This window comes from Cottoperca gobio, chromosome 1, assembly GCF_900634415.1.
Source record: "Cottoperca gobio chromosome 1, fCotGob3.1, whole genome shotgun sequence".
In the NCBI taxonomy this organism is placed as follows: domain Eukaryota; kingdom Metazoa; phylum Chordata; class Actinopteri; order Perciformes; family Bovichtidae; genus Cottoperca; species Cottoperca gobio.
The window spans coordinates 26,826,942-26,849,813 of record NC_041355.1 but is presented as its reverse complement, the minus strand read 5'-3'; the positions used below and the strand labels follow the sequence as shown (position 1 = coordinate 26,849,813).

The 22,872-nt window shown below is 40.8% G+C and overlaps 1 protein-coding gene across 4 annotated transcripts in view; it reads left to right on the top strand.

Moving 5' to 3' along the window:
- LOC115014292 (glutamate receptor 2-like) overlaps positions 1–5,426 on the top strand; it is a 91,906-nt gene extending 86,480 nt beyond the window's left edge. For 2 of the 4 annotated variants that reach the window (XM_029441047.1, XM_029441039.1), the window contains exon 19: positions 1,775–5,426. In XM_029441047.1, coding sequence (XP_029296907.1) covers positions 1,775–1,909 — 135 coding nt within the window. In that variant the 3' untranslated portion in view covers positions 1,910–5,426. The remainder of the gene's footprint in view (positions 1–1,774) is intronic. The other 2 variants (XM_029441031.1, XM_029441022.1) reach the window with 1 other exon arrangement.
- The last annotated feature ends 17,446 nt before the right edge of the window (positions 5,427–22,872 follow it).

The window sequence follows — 22,872 nt, the reverse complement described above, 5'->3', positions numbered from 1 at the left end:
ATGTATTGTACCTTGTTTCTCTCCTTCAAGGAACAAAAGCTATAGTCATAACAATTAATTTTCTAAAGGAAAGTAATTCAGTGCAGCAAAAGCTCATTCAAGCATAAGATGCTGTAGTAGCATCAGTCACCATAGCAACGTATTCTTAACAAGAAATAATGTGAGAAGTTTCTTTCCTCCAAACCAGAATTAATACTCCCTCACATAATATCAATGTCTCTCAATGGTTTGATTTGTCTCGAATGTCTCTATACACATTTGGCCATACTGCAACATACAAACTTAACCAGTTAAATTGCTTTTACAAACATTCTCCATTAATTTGTTACATAATGCCTACCTAATGTATGTCTTGCTGCATTTAGTGGCTTCAGGAAAGCCAGTAAAATGTATTTTTTTAATAATTAATAACATTTCTGTCTTTTTCTCTCTCTCTCTTCCTACGTGTGTGTGTGTTTTCAACATGTATTGTTGAAAATAATCTCTGCAATTAACACATTGCAAAGAGCTGTGAAATGAGTAGGTGATTTATTAAGATCATGGTGTATTTAATGGTATATTGGAAAAGCAATATTTATTTTCTGGGAAACCAATGTAGTAATGTTTGAATGTTTATGGATGAAATAACCAGATTTGTTTCGTAAAAAAAATATCAAGGTACTTAAGTGATGCAAAGATACTTCTATATTTCTATTAGGCAATTCTGCTAATTGATTTGCAACATCCCAACAATTGACCTTTGATTAATACCCCTGTCAGCCAGCAGAAGCTCGTATGAAGCAGGTCTACACAATTGGCGTTGGACCCAGTTTGACCCAGTTTGACCCATTATTATGAGACAGCTATCACCCTGCTTCTACTGTTAGCAGAGACTCCCGTCTGCAGTGTATTTCCCTACACAGTTAAACCACAGAATGCCATGGAATAATTACTAGGTTAACTTTCAGTTTCACTTCTGTCTGTCCTTATACACCTTCCCTCTTTCTTGATTGCCCACTCATAAAAGCTAGCTTTCTATTGCTCTTTATCTTTATTTCTCTCTCACTCTCCCTCTCTCATTGTCTTTTTCTCTTGTCGGTTAAATAATGTTAAAACATGAATCATTTGCGGGTCCTGTTAGTAGCCTGGTTGGCGTGTTTTTGTGCTTCACTGCTGAAACATGGTATTTATATGTGATTCATTCATTTATTATTTTATCAACCTTGACAACATGTTGTAACCATTCCAGATGGAGGGGCATGGTTAACTGTGGTTACAGCGCAAGGTCCCGGGTTTTGATTCCAGCCATGGGAACCTTGTTGCATGTCATACCTTAAATCTTTAAAAAATCATCTTAAAAAAAAAGCATAACTGTTTGTAAGTGTATTGTATATAGTATGTAGTGTATATATAAAATGCATGTGTGAAGCGTTACTAAATGTTTCTGTCTTTGGAAAAATGTTATGTTAAGAATGTGTTTTCAGACAATGAGAACTAAAAGTCTAAAAGTACTGACTGAAAAACGTATTTTTTTTATCACAAGGTTGATTTTGATTTTGAGGGATAGTTAAGCATTTTAGAAAATATGCTGCCCCTATAATCACAAATTGCCATTTTTACATTTCTTCCATATCATGATATCAATCTGATGTCGTCCGTAAATAAGCACATTTCCCAAAATAATGAACCTCTTCAAGGTACATTTTCTGTCAGAACAGGTGAAGCAGCTGTGTTTCTAGTTTTTATTTTGGTGTTAATGATTAAAACATTGTTAATATCTATTTTCCTTGTACAGATGAAATTCACAGATGCAATGCGCTCCAAAGCTCGTCTATCCATCACAGGATCGACCAGTGAGAATGGTCGCGTCCCAGTGGCTTACCTCCGTCCAGGATTACCCATGAGCCTCAGCATGACTGATCTGTCCTGACCACACCCGAGCCAGTGCCTTACAGCCAATCAACACACATCCTCCCTTCCCCTCTCTGAAAGTGAGTGGAAATGCTTGTCATCTCCTTCGGTGACCAATTACCACTCACCATGGGTGATCTACCCTGATTTTCAATCTGGAGTTTAGCCAATCATATCACGCTGAGGACTCCTGATCTCGCTCTTTAACATCTGGCCTAGAAAGACTGGACAGATGTTGTCCTCCCACCACTTGGCTGTCAGGCTTTAGCAAAGACCTGCCCACTTACGAAGTGAATCACTTAACCATCAGTGAGAAAGATGGCTGGTCATTTACAAATTCATAAAAAAACTATCAAGCACAGTGGACAGTTTTCTAAACAAACACATCATTGTTTCGTAGATTTTTGCCATGGAGGCTATAGAGACTAAGGATAACAGTGATGCTAAAGTTAACGCAATAACAAAATTAATCAGGAATTGTGGGTTTAAAAAAAGAATCTTGGTTTAAATGAGTTAAAGTGCTATGAACAAAGACTGATGTCCTGAAAAAATTGCATCCATGAAATAATAGTAATTGTGATAACAGATAATGATAATAATGTTATTGTTCTTAATTGTTTTCCTTAATTCTGCCTGAAAATTCCTAATTAGTAGAGACTTTTAACAGAGCCAAGAGATGCATGGAGTGACACACACACATACACACAAAATCACTTATTAACACAAAAACTATACACAGGGATGGGCAAAAATGTGTCAAAATGTTTGCTAATATAACATAATCATAATTTATTTTCAAGCCTTATGGGTGATAGCTTACCATTCAAAATGATTGTTTTGGCCGTGTGAAGAACACAACTCTCCTACCACATGATAGTTAGATAGCATATGGCAAAACAATATTATAACCATTATATATTGTATGTCACATAGAGTCAATTAAACTACTTTTTTTAATAACCGGTGTTAACAGCATTACATCTATTGCATTTTTTTCATAAGATATTACCTAGAGTATGGTAACCCATCAGTGAACACATGGTTAGCGTGTGTGGGTAAGAAACCAACTGGAGATTGTCTAAATTGGATAGAATATGAAACACACACTCAAACACAGAGCTTGAAATGAAGATCTGCCCATTGCAAGTAGACATTTATTGAGGCTGATATTATTGCACTCAGCGCACATTTATCTGTTGAACGGGGATAGCACATATAAATATTGTGACATAGTAAGAAGAAATGCAATAGATGTAATGCATACAGCTTGTCAAGTTGAGGCTTATTTGCAGGTCAGGCTTTCATTTGCATGCATTTCATCTTGCAGTAGAATTAGCTGACTTTATTCAAACCAATACCACTATTACTGTCAATCGCCACTTTCTCTGGGATGATGTTACATTTAAATAAAACACTTAATCAAGAAATCTAGGCCTCAAGCTGCCTTCACAGGATCAGTGTAACACCCGTTCTACGCAGGCTCAAATGCAGCAGGTAAAAATTATTTCAACTTTGACCTCAATTGCCACTGACCTTTCAAAGTGCAACCAATGAGATAACAGCTGTATGAAGCAGTACAAGCAAGCAGGGGAGGTAGCCATAGCAACAATATTACTTATATATATTATTATTATTATATATATATATATATAATATTACTAATATTACTTATAATACATATGAGAAATACTGCCCACCACTGTCTATAGGTCAGTACACAATAAAGACACAAATACACGTCCCATATCACCTATACAGTACATCAATACACACTGACATACATTATCACACATGATGCACACTTCTACCCGAACATTTGCACGTGCACATGCACAAATTATTATCATACGAGTTCTTAAGCCAACTGGATGATATACCAAACAGACTGAGAACCAATCAGAGCTCTCCATACTCAATGCCAATGGCAGCTGCTGATACTGAAACCTGAGCCAACAGGAGCTCTCACTGCGGTGAGGTGGACAATAAACTGTGAATAATGACCTTTCCTTTAATAAATATACTGCACTGTTGATGGCATCGAAGAAGAGGCGGACGAAGAGAGGACAACGAGAAACGTTTGCATGTCACTTTGAGTTTTTTCTTTAAGATAACTTGACAGCCTGAAGCTTTGTGCCTGGCTGCATTTTAGTGTTTAATAATTATAGTAATAAGAATAATATTAACAATATTAATTGCAGTATTAATGTGGTTCTTGTTATGTATAATGTATGTTTGCTATTTTCTTTTACCAGGAGGCTGTTATTTGTGCTGTGCTAGTTAGAAGCTAGCTGGTTAGCTGAAAAGCTTCTCCCACAACATGATAAATACCCAAGACGTAAAAACGTCTGGTTTAAGTGAAGCTGAAAATGTCAAGGTATCTACTTCCATTTCCTATCATGGACTCATCATTTTTGCAATGACCACATGTGGTCATTATCATGAGATTTCCATGGTGTTGTAATCAAGTTATAAGGAGTTACCACAGAATGGCTTCCAAACATGTCAACCACTGAGAGAAATGTGGAAATGATCACTCTTCACTTTCTTGTTAGTTGCTTTATAACAAAGCAAATTAAGTATTTGATAAATGGACACCACAAAAATAACGATATACATATATTACCACATAGTATATTGATAGTTTCTTGATAGTTTGTAATCTGACCGTTTTCAGTATATATTAAAATGCTTGCCCTCAAAATGTTATTTAAAAAAAACACAGACATTAAACGACACTCTAACATAAGACTGTCGTGAGATTTGAACCGATTGCATTTGTCATTTGTTCAAAATGACTTTTGTTGATGTTGAACTCTAGTGGTCGTATGAATTATGACTCTTGTCTGTCAGTAATAAAGACTGAGGTGTAAAGTGGTTATTAAAGTTCCTTGTAGGGAGGAGGTTGGGTGGACGGATGGGTCAACAGAACCTGAGACTTTGACAGGAGAGACCACTGTTCATTTCGCATTTCCTTCTGACTTGCATTTCCCAAACATTGGTTTGTTACCTTTTATTACCGTGCTCATTCCCTAACCTCCAAGAAGTTTTTGTGCCTAAACTTAACCAAACCTTTCACCAGTCTCACACAAAATGCACAAGCGAAAATAGTTTGCAAAAGGCAGCATTACAAAACAGCTAACCTGGATTCTACCACATCCAGCATCGGAATGTAAACAAATACAGTATAGATTTTCCAACCTGGTATACCCTACTTCTCTGATGTTTTCTGCTATGCTTTACATTTTATACCTGAATCATGTTAGAGTTACAGGACCTGTGGGAATTCCTCCATTATTCTCTAATGTAAAATTATCGCTGTCTTAACTGATAACACTCCAGTAAATGCCAGAATCCCATTGGATGTGCTTTCAGTGTTTGGGGTAACATTTGTGTTTGGATGAACTGGACAGGCCTGTGGTGCATCTGACTCCTATGCAGGTGACCAGGGTTCACAACATGTTGAAGACCAACAATTAAAGCTCCCCTGTCGAGTTCTTTTGTAAACAAATAAAGTTTCTGCTAACCTTCAGTGTTAATCACCATAGTCAATGTGTGTATCCTTGGGGTCTAACAAACATCTCCTTCTTCATGAAACATTTACAAAGCCCATCTTTGGAATTTTTTGAAACTTGTTTAGAAGTCTTCTTCTTCCCTGCCTTGTCGGAGCATTTCTGCGTTCTTTGGCACATTAGAGACACCTGCAGATCAGTGGAATAGTGTTTGGCAGGAAGGACCCACGTACTTGTGTGTATGTATGTGAGGATCCACTCACTTTGTGGCCTGTAACCACAAAACGTTTCCCTAATCTTAACAAGTTTCCTAAACTTACGGATACTTTAAAGGAGAAATGTAGTGTTATTCTGTAATATTATTATTATTATTATTATTATTATTATTATTATTATTATTATTATTATTATTATTATTATTATTATTATCAAGAAATCCCAGAAAAAGGGACCAAAACCAACCATGGTTGGCCATCTTTCACTACCCTCTGACCTGTTTGTGGCTCTCAGCTCCAAGGCCTTTGGTTCCAATTGAAGAAACTAGGGATGCACATTTACAGATCAAGTAAACACAAGGTTACTTGAATGATAAACAATAACACAAAATAATGACTTCATTTAAAATGACGGAGCTCCTGTCTGAGGCTAATAAACACCACTACCAACACAATCCAAAGTATTACCCACAGTAAACAGCTTCATAAGAGAACAGATCAGACTAGATGTGTTTACAAATCTAACAATTAAAATGGCCATAAATAACCTAGAACAGGTTACCCCAGTACCCACACGGACTTCGATCTGACTGTCATGTAGATCAGGTATGCAGATTAATTTATATTAAGCCAGAGTGACGTGTTGGTCATTGTAGCTAAGGTTAGCACAGCTGCTGAAAACAGCTCCTCATCTTAACTACCACCGCAAAAATGCATTTAGCCTATACACAGAGTTGGGGAGTGCTGCTTATACAGTTCATCACTGTTGTGTTGATTTTGTTGGTCAGACTATCCAGCACTCAGCCTTCGTTAACCGAGCACCTGCACCAGGTGTTAGTTTAGCATTAGCCCCAGATAGCTAAACCGCACCGCCACCAAACAACAACTCTGTGGAATTTTCACATATTTATGCTTCAGAGTAACCAGAAGCAAAGCATGTTGCAACTTCTCTCTTCTTTAAAGGGCGAGGAAGTGCATTTGTCCCCAAACATACCTGTAACTCAATCTCAAAAAGTAAGAGACTCCACCTCTGAATACTAAAGCAAATCTACAGAATTATTTTTGAAAGCTAAGCCACATTATCGGTTAATATATTTTAAAACGGTAATTTTTAACACCTATTAATTGTTAATTGATAAATCATTGACATCCCTAAAAGAAACCTTTAAAAATGGTGAACAAATACATTGTAATTTTTTTTTATTGTTGAAATGTATGCAGCATACATTGTAATGATGAACAAAGTGTGTAACTGCTCTCAGTCCCTCTTTAGACAAAATTAAAGCAGCTGACTGCTGTCTGAGGTTTGTGCGACGGGTGGTGCGTAGTTAGTTCACTCCTCTCCTTTCCTCCGTTCTGTCTCTGACTGTAGGTGTGTATGGCAGCAAAACAGAGCGGAGGAGTGAATGTGAATGCGCAAGGCAAGAAAAAAACAAAAACTGAAGAGAAATGAGGGGGCAAGGTTTCTTATTATTAAAGTTATGTATTTCCCATTCACATAACCATGATGACATGTAGCAGCTCAGCTGATATGCTTTCCCTAAACTCTTTGGGGTTAGCGAGTTGCCAACTGTGAAGTCACAGTGATCTCAAGTGGCAAAGTATGCAATAGCAACACTAGTAATAAAAAACTAATACATGTGGCTTATCCATTCTCTTTCCATTGGGGCGGTTGTGGCTCAGTAGGTAGAGCATCCACTAATCGGAAGGTCGGCCCCTGCAGTCAATATGTTGATGTTTATCGCTAATGAGCAGGTGGCAGTTTGTATGGCAGCTTCTGCCACCAGTGTATGAATGTGTGAATGCTGACTTGTTCTGTAAAAGTTCTAATTCTCAAGACCAGATTTATTCATTATTTTCCCATTAATGTTTTTTGGGGGAGGTTTTACTTATCTGAATCCACACTTTTTTGGCTTGTGAGCTGCCTGTATTAAAAAATGCTGCGACGAAGGGGGTCTGGTGCGTAATTCACTCCTATCCTTTCCTCCGCTATGTCTCTGACTGTAGGTGTGTGCGCATGTATGTGTGTGTGGGGGAGCGAAACAGAGGAGAGGAGGGAATGTGAATGCGCAAGGCCAGAAAAAAACAAAAACTGAAGAGAAATGAGGGGGCAAGGTTTCTTATTATTAAAGTTATGTATTTCCCATTCACATAACCATGATGACATGTAGCAGCTCAGCTGATATGCTTTCCCTAAACTCTTTGGGGTTAGCGAGTTGCCAACTGTGAAGTCACAGTGATCTCAAGTGGCAAAGTATGCAATAGCAACACTAGTAATAAAAAACTAATACATGTGGCTTATCCATTCTCTTTCCATTGGGGCGGTTGTGGCTCAGTAGGTAGAGCATCCACTAATCGGAAGGTCGGCCCCTGCAGTCAATATGTTGATGTTTATCGCTAATGAGCAGGTGGCAGTTTGTATGGCAGCTTCTGCCACCAGTGTATGAATGTGTGAATGCTGACTTGTTCTGTAAAAGTTCTAATTCTCAAGACCAGATTTATTCATTATTTTCCCATTAATGTTTTTTGGGGGAGGTTTTACTTATCTGAATCCACACTTTTTTGGCTTGTGAGCTGCCTGTATTAAAAAATGCTGCGACGAAGGGGGTCTGGTGCGTAATTCACTCCTATCCTTTCCTCCGCTATGTCTCTGACTGTAGGTGTGTGCGCATGTATGTGTGTGTGGGGGAGCGAAACAGAGGAGAGGAGGGAATGTGAATGCGCAAGGCCAGAAAAAAACTAAAAACTTGAATTTCACGGGGTGCGTGATTCTGTTGGGGGAATATATATATACTTTTTTTTTTTACGGTGCGCGATCTACCCGCACTACCCTCGCCCTTTTGGGCACCCCTGGTCTACAGGGTCTAGGTTTGTGCTATAGATTGTTGAGAACTGGTTGAAGCAGGTCTGGTTATTAGCAAATATGAAATATATTTATTAATATCAATTAAATCCTGGAGTGGTACATACAGTTAGGTCCATAAATATTTGGACATTGACACAATTTTCATAATTTTGGCTCTATACACGACCACAATGGACTTGAAATTTAACAATCAATATGTGTTTTAAGTGCAGACTTTCAGCTTTAATTTGAGGGTATTTAGATCCAAATCAGGTGAATGGTGGAGGAATTACAACACATTTTATACGTGGTATCCCCTTTTTAAGGGACCAAAAGTAATTACTGGACAATTGGTTGCTCAGCTGTTCCATGGCCAGGTGTGTGTTATTTCCTTGTTAGTTCATTTACAAGGAGCAGATAAAAGGTCTAGAGTTCATTTCAAGTGTGGTATTTGCATTTGGAATGTGGTGAGCTTCAAAAACAGGAAGAGCAGATTAGAGTTTGCTAAAACGTATCTAAAAAAGCCTGTAAAGTTCTGGAACAACATCCTATGGACAGATGAGACAAAGATCAACTTGTACCAGAATGATGGGAAGAGAAGAGTATGGAGAAGGGAAGGAACTGCTCATGATCCAAAGCATACCACCTCATCAGTGAAGCATGGTGGTGGTAATATTATGGCATGGGCTGCCAATGGAACTGGTTCCCTTGTATTTATTGATGATGTGACTGCTGACAAAAGCAGCAGGATGAACTCTGAAGTGTTTCGGGCAATATTATCTACTCATATTCAGCCAAATGCTTCAGAACTCATTGGATGGCGCTTCACAGTGCAGATGGACAATGACCCAAAGCATACTGTGAAAGCAACCAAAGAGTTCTTTAAGGCAAAGAAGTGGAATGTTCTGCAATGGCCAAGTCAATCACCTGACCTGAATCCAATTGAGCATGCATTTCACTTGCTGAAGACAAAACTGAAGGGAAACTGCCCAAAGAACAAGCAGGAACTGAAGACAGCTACAGTAGAGGCCTAGCAGAGCATCACCAGGGACCAAACCCAGGTGATGTCTATGGGTTCCAGACTTCAGGCTGTTATTGACTGCAAAGGATTTGTAACCAAATATTAAAAGTGACAATTTGATTTATGATTATGGTACTTTGTCCAATTACTTTTGGTCGCTTAAGAAGGAGATACCACATATAAAATGTGTTGTAATTCAGCCACCATTCATCCAGTTTGGATATAAATACCCTCAAATTAAAGCTGAAAGTCTGCACTTAAAGTCCATATTGATTGTTTAATTTCAAATCCATTGTGGTGGTGTACAGAGCCAAAATGATGACAATTGTGTCGATGTCCAAATATTTATGGACCTAACTGTACATGCATAGAGCACTTTTCTAGTCTTTGAGACCACAAAGCGGTTTTACAACACGTCAGCACACACAGGCTGCCGTACAAACACCTGACACCAAACACAGTAGAGATAAACATTCACACACTGTTGGCCATCAGGAGCAGTTTGGGATTCAGACTTTTTTTTTGCATCATCACCATTCAAGTCGTGTTTATTGTCTTACAGTTAAAGTTTTCCTGCACAATGAAATGCTTGATTTCCCTTCCACTCCAAGCTGTATACAAGGAAACATGATGTATAATAAATAAATACAAAAAAATAAATAAAGAACACATAATGGACCTGAGAAGAGAGAGATCTGTGCAGGCAGTGGGTAAACGTTTGTGAGTGTGTAAGTGTATCTGCATGTGTGTGAGGGGGCTTAGGGAGGGGGCAGGTGCAGTGGATTAGATATGTATATTTATACAACTAAAGTGTTTATGATTAAATTGTTTATAGAGCATAACATTATTAACCAGAGATTGTTTACAAGAGCAACACATTTCATAGATCTTAATTTTGCTCTTAAAGTGCACTAGATAGAGGAATTTAAATTTAAAATGTACAAAATGTTCTTGTGCCTCCTGACCCCCCTAGAGGGTCCAAGGTCCACCCAAGAAAGTTTAACAAAACACATGCTCATTCCATCTGTGTGTGTCTAAGGCACGATTCACGATTTATTTGATCATAACGTGTATATGTTAATAGTGCCGGATTAAAGAAGATGCTTAGTTCGGCCAGGAGCTCGGAGGTCTGGTTGACAGTCTGGGTCTTTCCTACAGTAGGGTTTCAGTGGTAAAAGGGAAGGGATAGAACTACCTCCCCCTCAAAAACATATTCCCTCATTTGACGCCATGCTGAGCTCCTCCATTGTCCTGAAAACATTCTGCATCACCCGGCTCGACATGCTCCTCACTCAACACCCACATGACCAGGCATACACAAGTTGAGTAGTAAACTGCCAATCTACGACGGAGGATGCTTTAACGGTCAACCCGAAATCCTTGTGATTGGTGATTCCATGTCCAGGTTTTTCAAGGTGCTTTTGACATTACCTACTATTTCTCTGGATGTAAAGTCTCCGACCTATCCTTATGCATTCCAGATTTATTTGACTACCATCCAACTGTCCACTGTCATTGTGCCACGGCCGAACCTCTACTTACTTCCTTGTGTTGTGTCCTTTACTTGTGACGTGTGCATGCCGTATCACCTGTCCCTGAGCTTCACTCAAAAGATATCCTGTAGTCCCTGTACAATTGAGTTTTTACATCTTTATTGAAATTAATTCATCCATCTCTTTTTATTCATGAGATTCAATGTATTATTTTCAGTCTTGTAGCTATTTGTTTTCATGTCTGAAATATACATTTTAATAAAAATATATGATGATGATGATAATAATAAAAATGATTGGGGGTTTAATGGATCTATTATTATGTTATTTATGTTTTCTTGTTTTTTTAAAGATGCACTTTCGTATTGGATGGATTGCTAAGCTCTTGTCTTTTCATTTTAGTTCAATTTATAGCGCAAAAGAATGATAAATGTACTGTATATCCTTTATTAATGAACTGTTTGAAATTCAGTGTCCTATAGATCCACACATGCAGCACAAACCACTAATAAGGACTGTGAATTATGATCAATCAAACTATTATTGATTGTGTAAGTATATTTTCTCACACATGTTTTTTATATACAATATCCAGACAACTGTGGAGCTGGGGACAGAGCATTTATACATGTGTAGCAATAACACTTCTGCATAGGCTGCAGTTTCCTGTCTTCTCTCTCCTCGACTCCTCTGTTTATGGACTTCAACATGATACTGTATGTCTCGATCGATTTTTTGGTCAAGTGATTAAGGAGAGAGGACAGAGGAGTCGAGGAGGGACATTAGGATGAATCCTTCCTATAGCCCAATTGAACTCTGTTTGTAGTCACAATTGCAGCTGTATGAGGCTCCCTTCTTTAAGGTGTAGGGTGTAAATAAAGCGACAAGCTTCAGGACGAACTTCCTTCACTCTGGCAAAACAGGAGCTGTTGTAAGTTTTCGTAACCATAGTTTCTTGTCAGCATCTCTTGGAAGGAAAAATAATAAATGATAATAAATCTCCAAAGATTCATTAGTGCCATTTATTCATAAACCTCTTCTTGTTTCTAACTCTATTGTTTAAGAGCTTCTTATATACAAAACTGTACAATCAAATGAACATGTATACCGTAAACATGGGTTAATTTAATCCTACAAATCTAACCTTTAACATCTGTATGACAATATTAAACGTCTATCATAGTTTGCACAGTTTACTAGTCAATGTGTGCACAAAACAATTTTTACACAGTGTTCCATGATGGACACAAACAGCACTGCACGTGATCAGAAAGTCAGTCCTTAGGGCCCTGTCACACAGTTCCGTATGGCAGAAATGTATGCTGGCGTATATGAAAATTAGCAAAACACCAAATACGTCCTACTTTTCAGAAAAGTCCACATCGGTGTTGTAGCTGATGAATTGAACGTATACAGAGCGTATGTCTAACCTATTGATAGCGTATCACTATACATACATATACATATGCATATACATATACATGTATATATATATATACACAACTAACTACACAAAGTGCACATGACAACCACAGACTAACATGAAACTAAACAAAAACCTGACCTAAACATGAACATGAATACAGTTAACATAACTGACGAGACATAACAAAACCTAAAAATCTAAATTCAGACACTCTTTTATTACAAACTGCCTCTATTGAGAGTGAAATGTTTTCACCTTTTTTTTTTTATTAGCAAAAACGATAAACCTAGGTTTGCTCAAATTTCAAGATAACTTATTCACATCAAACCATCATTTAAGTTTGGCCATTTAATTTACAATGCTTTCTGCTAAAACCTTTAAAAAAATCTTAAATCATCTCAACTAAAACATATTGTAATATCTGCAATCCCAGGTTGCTTTGATAGCGGCCTTCAGCTCGTCTGCATTGTTGGGTTTCGTGTCTCTCATCTTCCTCTTGACATTACCCCAGAGATTCTCTATAGGGTTTAGGTCAGGCGAGTTGCTGGCCAATCAAGCACAGTAATTCCATGGTCATTAAACCAGGTATTAGTACTTTTCGGCAGTGTAGGCAGGTGCCAAGTCCTGGTGGAAAATGAAATCAGCATCTCCAAAAAGCTCCCCAGAAGAAGGAAGCATGAAGTGCTCTAAAACTTCCTAGACTGTTTTACTCCAATCTACCTTAACCAACTAACTTCAACAATCTCTTCATCTAAGCCATCGACCTGTCTTTTAGACTCGATTCCAACTAAACAGTTTAAAGAAGTTTTACCCTTAATTAACACCTCGTTATTAAATATGATCAACCTGTCTCTATTATCTGGTTACTCACTCTCACTAAGATCCTTGAGAAAGCAGTCGCAAAACAGTTGTGTGAATTTTTACAAAATAATAGTTTATTTGAGGTTTTTCAATCTGGATTTAGAGTTCATCAGAGCACAGAGACGGCACTGGTGAAAGTTACCAATGACCTTCTATTGGCATCAGACAAAGGACTTGTCTCTGTTCTTGTCTTGTTAGACCTCAGTGCTGCTTTCGACACTGTTGATCATGACATTCTACTACAGAGACTGGAACATTGTGTTGGCATAAAAGGAACCGCACTAAGCTGGTTAAAGTCCTATTTTTCTGAGTGATCTCAATTTGTATATGTTAACGATAAATCCTCCATGACAGCCAAAGTCAGTTTTGGAGTTCCGCAGGGTTCTGTACTTGGACTGATTTTCCATCCATCCATCCATCGTCCACCGCTTATCCGGGATCGGGTCGCGGGGGCAGCAGCTACAGTAAGGAACCCCAATCTTCCCTTCTCCGGGCCAAATCCTCCAGCTCCGACTGGGGGATCCTGAGGCATTCCCAGGCCAGTGAGGAGATATAATCTCTCCACCGAGTCCTGGGTCTTCCCCGGGGTCTCCTCCCAGCTGGACGTACCTGGAACATCCTTACTAGATGCCCGAACCACCTCAACTGGCTGCTTTCAACTGCTCCGATTTTTCAGCCAATCTCTCGCTCCATCGTCCCCTCACTCGCGAACAAGACCCCGAGGTACTTGAACTCCTTCACTTGGGGTAATGGCTCATTCCCTAACCGGAGTAGGCAATCCACCGGTTTCCTGCTGAGAGCCATGGCCTCAGATTTTGAAGTGCTGATCCTCATCCCAACCGCTTCACACTCTGCTGCGAACCGATCCAGTGACTGTTGAAGGTCACAGACCGATGATGCCATAAGGACCACATCATCAGCAAAGAGCAGCGATGAGATCCTCAGGTCACCGAACTGCATCCCCTCTCCTCCACGACTACGCCTCGATATCCTATCCATGAAAATCACGAACAGGATTGGTGATAAAGCGCAGCCCTGGCGGAGGCCAACATTCACTAGAAACGAGTCCGACTTATTGCCGAGTATCCGGACACAACTCTCACTTTGGGCGTATAGGGATTGGATGGCCCTCAAAAGTGGCCCCCTCACCCCATACTCCCGCAGCACCTCCCACAGTACCACCCGGGGGACCCAGTCATACGCCTTCTCCAGATCCACAAAACACATGTAGACCGGATGGGCGTACTCCCAGGCCCCCTCCAGGATCCTTGCGAGAGTAAAGAGTTGGTCCGTTGTTCCACGACCAGAACGGAATCCGCATTGTTCCTCTTCAATCAGAGGTTCGACTTTCCAGTACCTTGGAGTAGACTTTACCAGGGAGGCTGAGAAGTGTGATACCCCTGTAGTTGGCACACACTCTCTGGTCCCCCTTTTTAAATAGGGGAACCACCACCCCGGTCTGCCAACCTCTAGGCACTGTCTCAGACTTCCACGCAATGTTGACGAGTCGTGTCAACCAAGACAGCCCCTCAACACCCAAAGCCTTCAGCATTTCTGGACGGATCTCATCAACCCCTGCGGCTTTGTCACTGTGGAGTTGTTTGACTACCTCAGTGACTTCCATCAGGGAAATTGACGATGATCCCCCATCAGCTTCTAGCTCAGCCTCTACCATAGAGGGCGTGTTAGTCGGATTCAGAAGTTCCTACCATAGAGGGCGTGTTAGTCGGATTCAGGAGTTCCTCAAAGTGCTCCTTCCACCGGCCGATTCTCAGTCGAAGTCAGCAGGGTCCCACCCTTGCTGTACACAGCTTGGATGGTTCCTCGCTTCCCCCTCCTGAGGTGCCGGATGGTTTTCCAGAAGCACCTTGGTGCCGACCGAAAGTCCTTCTCCATAGCTTCTCCGAACTTCTCCCACACCCGCTGCTTTGCCTCTGGCACGGCAGATGCTGCCGCCCTTCTAGTCCTTCGATACCCTGCAACTGTTTCCGGAGTCTTCCCGGATAACATAGCCCGGAAGGACTCCTTATTCAGTCGGACGGCTTCCCTGACCACCGGGGTCCACCACGGTGTTCGAGGGTTACCGCCCCTTGAGGCACCTAAGACCTTGAGACCACAGCTCATCACCGCAGCTTCAGCAATAGAGGTTTTGAACATCGCCCACTCAGGTTCAATGCCCCCAACCTCCACAGGGATAGCTGAAAAGCTCCGCCGGAGGTGTGAGTTAAAGATCCCCAGGACAGGGGCTTCCTCCAGACGTTCCCAGTTCACCCGCACTACCCGTTTGGGTTTACCAGGTCTGTCCAGAGTCTTCCCCCACCCCTTGATCCAACTCACCACCAGATTGTGATCAGTCGACAGCTCCGCCCCTCTCTTCACCCGAGTGTCCAAAACATGCGGCCTCGGATCAGATGATACGATTACGAAATCGATCATTGACCTTTGGCCTAGGGTGCTCTGAAACCATGTGCACTTATGAGCATCCTTATGTTCGAACATGGTGTTTGTTATGGCCATTCCATGACTAGCACAGAAGTCCAACAACAAACGACCGTTCGGGTTTAGATCAGGGAGGCCCTTCCTCCCAATCAAGCCTCTCCAGGTGTCTCCATCGTTTCCCACGTGTGCGTTGAAGTCTCCCAGCAAGACTACGGAGTACTGGTTCCCCCTGCAGGGCTCCATTCAGGGTCTCCAAGAAGGCCGAATACTCCAAACTGCGGTTTGGGCATAGGCACAAACAACAGTCAGAGTTTCCCCCCCCCATAACCCGAAGGCGTAGTGAGGCGACCCTCTCGTCCACCCGGGTAAACTCCGCGGGCTAGTGAGCTAGTGAGTATCCCCCCCCTGGCCCGACGCCTCACACCTTGGGCAACTCCGGAGAAGAATAGAGTCCAACCCTTACCCAGGAGTACGTTCCAGAGCCAAGACTGTGCGTGGAGGTAAGCCCCACCAGATCCAACTGGTAGCGATCCACCTCCCGCACTAGTTCCGACTCCTTCCCCCACAGAGAGGTGATGTTCCACGTCCCCAGAGCCAGCCTCTTCTGCCCGGGTCTGGTCCGTCGAGGTCCCTGACCATCACTGCCACCCGTGTGACAGCGCACCCAACCCCAGCGGTTTTTCCCATGAGTGGTGGGCCCACAGGATGGATGGATGGGAGGCACCACATAGCTTTTTCGGGCTGTGCCCGACCGTGCTCCGTGGCAAATCCGGTCGTCTGTCGGGCCCTCCCTCTGGGCCTGGCTCCAGACAGGGGCCCCAGGCTTCCTCCGGGCAGGGTCTCTCCTTTCCTATCCCTTTTTTTCATGAAGTCGTTTTTGAACCATTCTTAGTCTGGCCCCTCGCCTGAGACCAATTTGCCTTGGGAGACCCTACCAGGAGCACTAGGCTCCAGACAACACAGCTCTCAGGTTCATAGGGACACACAAACCTCTCCATCACGATAAGGTGATGGTTCCCAGAGAGGACTGATTCTGTTCACCTTATATATGCTTCCTTTGGGCAATATTATAAGGAACCACTCTATAAACTTTCATTGTTATGCGGATGATACCCAATTATATCTATCAATTAAACCAGACAAAACCAATCAATTGGCTAAACTTCAAGCATGCTTTAAGGACATAAACACTTGGATGTCTAGCAACCTTTTCATGTTAAACACAGACAAAACTGAAGTTATTATACTTGGCCCTAAACGCCTCCGAAACGCATTTTCTAATGACATAGAATCTCTGAATGGCATTAATTTGGCTTCCAGCACCACCGTAAGGAATCTTTGCGTTATCTTTGATCAGGATCTGTCTTTTATAATAAAATAACTTAAATCAGAGCCAGCATCACTTATGATGCAGACACAGAGAACATCTGCAAACATTGTGATGTAACCATGGGAACATTGACCTGCATCACATTAACTGAGCTTCATAAAACTGTGATGGAATGTAACTCCTCCACCTCTTGTGTTGACCCGATACCTACAGCATTCTTTAAGCGGATATTCGACAGCATTTCAAGTCACGTCCTAAATATTATATACACGTCTCTTCTAACGAGCATCTTCCCAGACGCCTTCAAAACAGCCGTTGTAAAACCCTTGCTAAAGAAACCTAACCTAGACAGTTATACGCTCACTATATGCTAACTATAACTATAGGCCAATATGTGTCAGAGAAGCATGTTGCCCACTTTGGAGTTCCGCAAGGGAGCTGCCTTGGTCCATTACTGTTCTCCCTATACATGCTACCACTGGGGGACATCATTAGAGAACACAATGTGTGCTTCCATAGCTACGCGGATGACACAAAACTGTACATCTCTGCTGAACCAAATGATACTACAGCTATTAACTCCATGACCACCTGTCTGTCAGCAATATATAAATGGTTGAGCAATAATTTCTTAAAATGAAATGAGAACAAAACTGAAATCCTACTAGTAGGTCCTGTAACAAAAAGAGAGATGATGCTGAATAACATGGGGAAACTTACTCTTTTGATTAAACCTGAAGTTAAAAGTCTTGGTGTTATCATAGACTCAGATCTAAGCTTTAAATCCCACATAAACAAGGTGACAAAAACATCATTCTTCCACCTTAGAAATATAGCTAAAATCAGACAATTTATAAATCAAAAGGATGCTGAAAAACTAATCCATGCTTTCATCTCAAGCTGACCCGGCTGTAAAGAGTGTAAAGGTAAACCGGCCAAAACGCTGCAGTGAGGCTGCTGACTAGAACCAAAAGGAGAGACCATATCAGTCCAGTGTTAGCCGCTCAACACTGGCTTCCAGTAACTTTTAGAATTGACTTCCTCCTTCTTGTATACAAAGCCCTAAACGTTGTCATGTTTTTGGTGTGAAGCACTTTGAGCTGCAAGTCTTGTATGAAAGGTGCTATACAAATAAAGCTTATTATTATTATTATTATTATTATTATTATTATTATTATTATTATTATTATTATTAGATTATCTTAACATTTCCTAATTTTTATGAATTAAGTTTGCACACATATAATCTTAAAATGAAAAAACATCCTCATTGAACACGAGGGTGGAAAAAAAGACCATTGCGCTAATCTACTTGCTTAAAATGGGACATCATTAAAGAATATATAAACATTACATTACATTCCTCATAAAACATTTCAGGAACTAGTACATTAGATTGGATAGCTACAGTAGTCAATGAGGTAGTACCACATCTATTAACCATTGCCTTCATACAAGTTGCAAAACAAACAACAAACAAATAATCAAAAGTGTTGCGATCACAGGAAGTATAAACTGCAATATTTTCGTTCCCCATGACCCAAAAATACTAGTAAACCAGTCCTGATCTGCTGCATCAAATAAACCAGACTTCTCATCAAATTGAAAATAGTCCAAAGCTATAATGACATCAGTTAAATTATCTGAAACATCGGGAATCAGTGTCATGCAGGAACCTTCAGTCAAATTTAAAGTCACACACAACTTTTAGCTAACAAGAAATCTAGGGCTAGTTGGTGTTTCAACAAAGTTAACCTGTTCTTCATCATCACAAATTACATGAAACCATTCCTCTCGTTTAAAAAAAATAAAAATAAACCTTGCTACAGGACTCATACAACTATCCATACTAGTACAAGGAGATATGACCACTGCTGTCATACCATGTTTACTTGGAAAGGTGTGTTTTACCATATAAGACATCATTTCATACCAAACATTGCCTTTCAAATTTATGGATAGTCGTCATCTTCTTCAGGATTTTCAACATCGAAAAGGTTATGCTTTTATTGTTCAGTGTCTGTAGTTTACTCTTTAAATAGCTTCCCCATACAGTCCTCGTATGGGGTGCATGATGTCATGTCTCCTTTTTTCCATATCGTCATACTGTGGGTCATCAATCTGTGTGGAGGGGCTGATACTCGTGCAACCCTTGTTTTGTTACTTTCAGCTGTATACATTTTAAACCAGGGACATTGGTGCTGTTTGAGACAAACTGTGTCTCAATTCAGGGGCTGCAGCATTCGGAGGCTGCATTTGTAGGCCAATTACGTCAAAGCATTTTGGAGAATCATTCAAATGCAGCCGACAAATGCGGCCTTCTTTTCCCGGATTTGGAGGATACATCTGATGTTGTCTTTCACAGCCGCAAGTATTCCAAGATTCATTCCGCGCCCAGAGAAGTTATTTTCTGACGGAAAATGGCGCCCCCCAACCCAGCAGTAGCGTCAAATGGATATACTTGTAAATGTAATTATTGGGTTTCAACTCACTCTTATAGCTAACGATACAAATGTTACAAAATCAAAGGACCTTAAAACAGACAATTTTCGTTAAAATGATTATGGGATGTTATCGCCAATGCTAGCTAAGCTAGCTACTTGGAGCTGCTGTACGATGCAGCTTGGCTGCCGGCATCTGACCTAGGTTAGCCTTGAAAGTAGAACTTTTAAGACCTTAACCTTCAAACCTAAGAGTTTTAAATGTTGATTTATATTTTACATAGATTGTGGCAATTGTATAGATAATTCATACTTCATAGTACCTGCTTGGTTTTCTGACCGTTTAATATCGCTTAAAAAGTCCAGTGCACTCGTTGGGATTGATTACATATTTTATTATTTATAATTAGGGCTGTCAAGCGATTAAAAACATGTATCTAATTAATTACAAGCTTTGTGATTAATTAATCACGATTAATCGCATATAACAATATTTGCTGTGAGAGCTCCGTGCGACGGGCGCCGGGGTGCTGTCAGAGCTCCGTGCTCTGTGCTTTCTGAGCTCTGTGCGACAGACGCTGGGGACGGGTGCTGTCAGAGCTCCGTGCTGTCGGACCAAAAGTCAGGGGCATCTAGGAGCGCGATTAATCTGCGTTAATATTTTTAACGCGTTATTTTTTCTGTGATTAATTCGACAGCCCTATTTTTAATATGTGTACTTATTTTGCAACTTAATCTGCTTTTGTTTAGTGGTGTATAGCTAAACTTGCTCTAACGTTTTGTTTTAGGGAGAAGGAGACGGAAGCAGAAGAGAGGAGAGCAGGGAGAGGATAGAGAGCAGGGAGAGGATGGACAGACTCTTCTCTCTACTGGAGAAACTTGTTGACAAATGAAATGTAAATGTAAATGAATTGAAATAAATAATATATATAATGATGAATATATTGTGTATTTAATTTACATGAACTATAAATGAAAAGTAATGAAAACTTAATTGAGTTCAAAGGTTCAAAAAGGAATTATTTAATTTTGAAAATTACCTATCAATGAATGGAAATGAATGATTGAACAAAGAAAATGATTGAATGATTATTATAAAACAATATAACGTTTACAGTATATACAGATGAAGTTTGCTGCTGGACTTGGATGGGCTGCCACAATAAAGCCTGTGGTGTCTCCTGATGGGGGGGCATCATCTGGGGTGGTCTTCAGAGTGTATATGAGATGCTCCTCCACCGTCTAAAATACATTATGTGCCGGTGATAAAGCATATCTTCAATTAAATTTGAAAAGAAAAAAAGAAAAGTATTATCTCTGGGAAAAAAATGCTAAAGTAATCCGTGAACTGCGCTTGATAACTTCCGAAAGTTGCTAGGCAACAGGAGCGGCAAAAGGTAGGGCCGTGAACAGCTGGTGACGTACCAGGAAATCCCCTGTAGCCCGGACCATCTCATTTTGTAGACCGCTCGGTTCAGCCTTCACGATCTACGGAGGACACGGCCTCCAAAGACTGCGAAGGCTGCATCCTCCGAAGGCTGCAGCCCCTGAATTGAGACACAGCTACACTCTTCTTCACTAGTACTTTCATTCGTCTGTCCCTGCCTTCTTACTGTCTGTCCCTCTTCCCCAACTTTTGTGTTTTTTTTCTCACTTGATGCATTTTTTCTTTCTCCTGCGTTTAGTAGCAGGTTTTTGTTTTGTCTCTGTCTCCTCCATCTCTGCTTCCTCGACCTGTTCACCCATGTCATTTTTTCAACTGTATAATTTCCTGCATTTCACTGACTTTACCTGTCTCCGCCTGTTCCCTTCCCAAACCATCTGTTTCTTTGCCTTTTTTACCATCAACTTTACTTACTCTTGCCTCACCCAAAAAACCTTGCTCACTTTCCTGCACATCATTATTATTACACACACACTGTGAAACATCACCACCTGTCTCGTGCACCAGGTCAAACACAACAGTGGCACGGCATGGTTCGCAGACCGACCACCGGTTTCCCAGACGCAGCTATCCCGCCGCAGACAGAGTCGGACAGCCTCTCCGCAACTAAAACACTTCATAACTGATAAAGTTGCAAAAATCACATAGTCATAATCTACTCTAACATGGAAGCTTGGAGTTTGAGCTCCACATCCCGGTTATTAAGTATCATATATAACTGTATGTAGTGAGACACTACATGTTTCAGTAACTGAGACTTACATCCAGACAGAAATAACATTAGAAATAACAACTTTGGCTGCGGGTTGAGTGAGTGGCAGTACCTGCACAAACATCTTGTTCACCACGATACCTGTCTCGATGACGCGGTGCACCTTCTCCACCTGATCCAGGAAGATGACAACAGCGCCGTTCATCCACGCCAGTGATTTCACACTGCGGTGTCCAACCTTTTCTCCCACAGCTAACCCAATATCCTCTACGCCAGTGTTTCCCAAACCTTCTGTGGCCAAGGCACACCAAAGACCAAGCCAAAATCTCAAGGCACATAATCCCCCACGCAAAATCCCCTCTCTAACACATAGTATCACTGTTATCACTCTGTGAACATTTATTTATTTAGTCCTTGTAAGATAGCTATTCTTCTCACTAGCAGAGAGCCTTTGATGTGTCACACTCTAATATTTCCCACCATGTGCACATGGCTAAAACGGGGTTCGCTTTGACATATTAATGATTGTTATATTTAGGCCAAAGCATAATATCTATTGTTTCTATATTGTGAAATAAGAGTATAGGACAAAGTACCAATAAAGTACAGTGCTTCCCTGCGCTGCGCCCCCCCACATCCCCCCCTGAAATTCAAGACGTTTTTTTATTTTTTTTAATATATATTCACTACTTATTTTTCACATTGAACAGGTGCTCTTTTATGAAACTAAACGCTTATGTTATTTATCTCATTTATGTGCACGTTTCAGTTGCTTTGTGTATTTACATTCTCTCCTCTGCTCTGCTTCGCGAAGGGCGAAGCTCCGCTTCCGAACCCACACGCGCGCGTGCGCACACACTTACAGTCAGAGACAGAGCGGAGGAAAGGTAAGGAGAGAACTTAAAAAATCTGCGCCACGCACGGACCTCATCCAACCCAGGCAACACTGAAGTAAATATAAAATAATTTATAACCTTGTGTATAGTTAAGTGCAATAAGCCTAATTGTTTCAAAATCCCACGGTACACCGGGATTTGTCTCATGGCACACAATTTGGGAACCACTGCTCTACGCTACACGGGATGCCATGTTTCCTCGTGAGCTTGGCCATTTACCATGGCGTCAGACGCCAATCGGCGAGACAAAACTCAAAGTGCTAACATGTTTAGGTCAGTAACATCTGTCACTGTCCTATCAGAGTGATCTAAAACATTGTGGTGTATTATTTATGTATTCAGTCATTTAA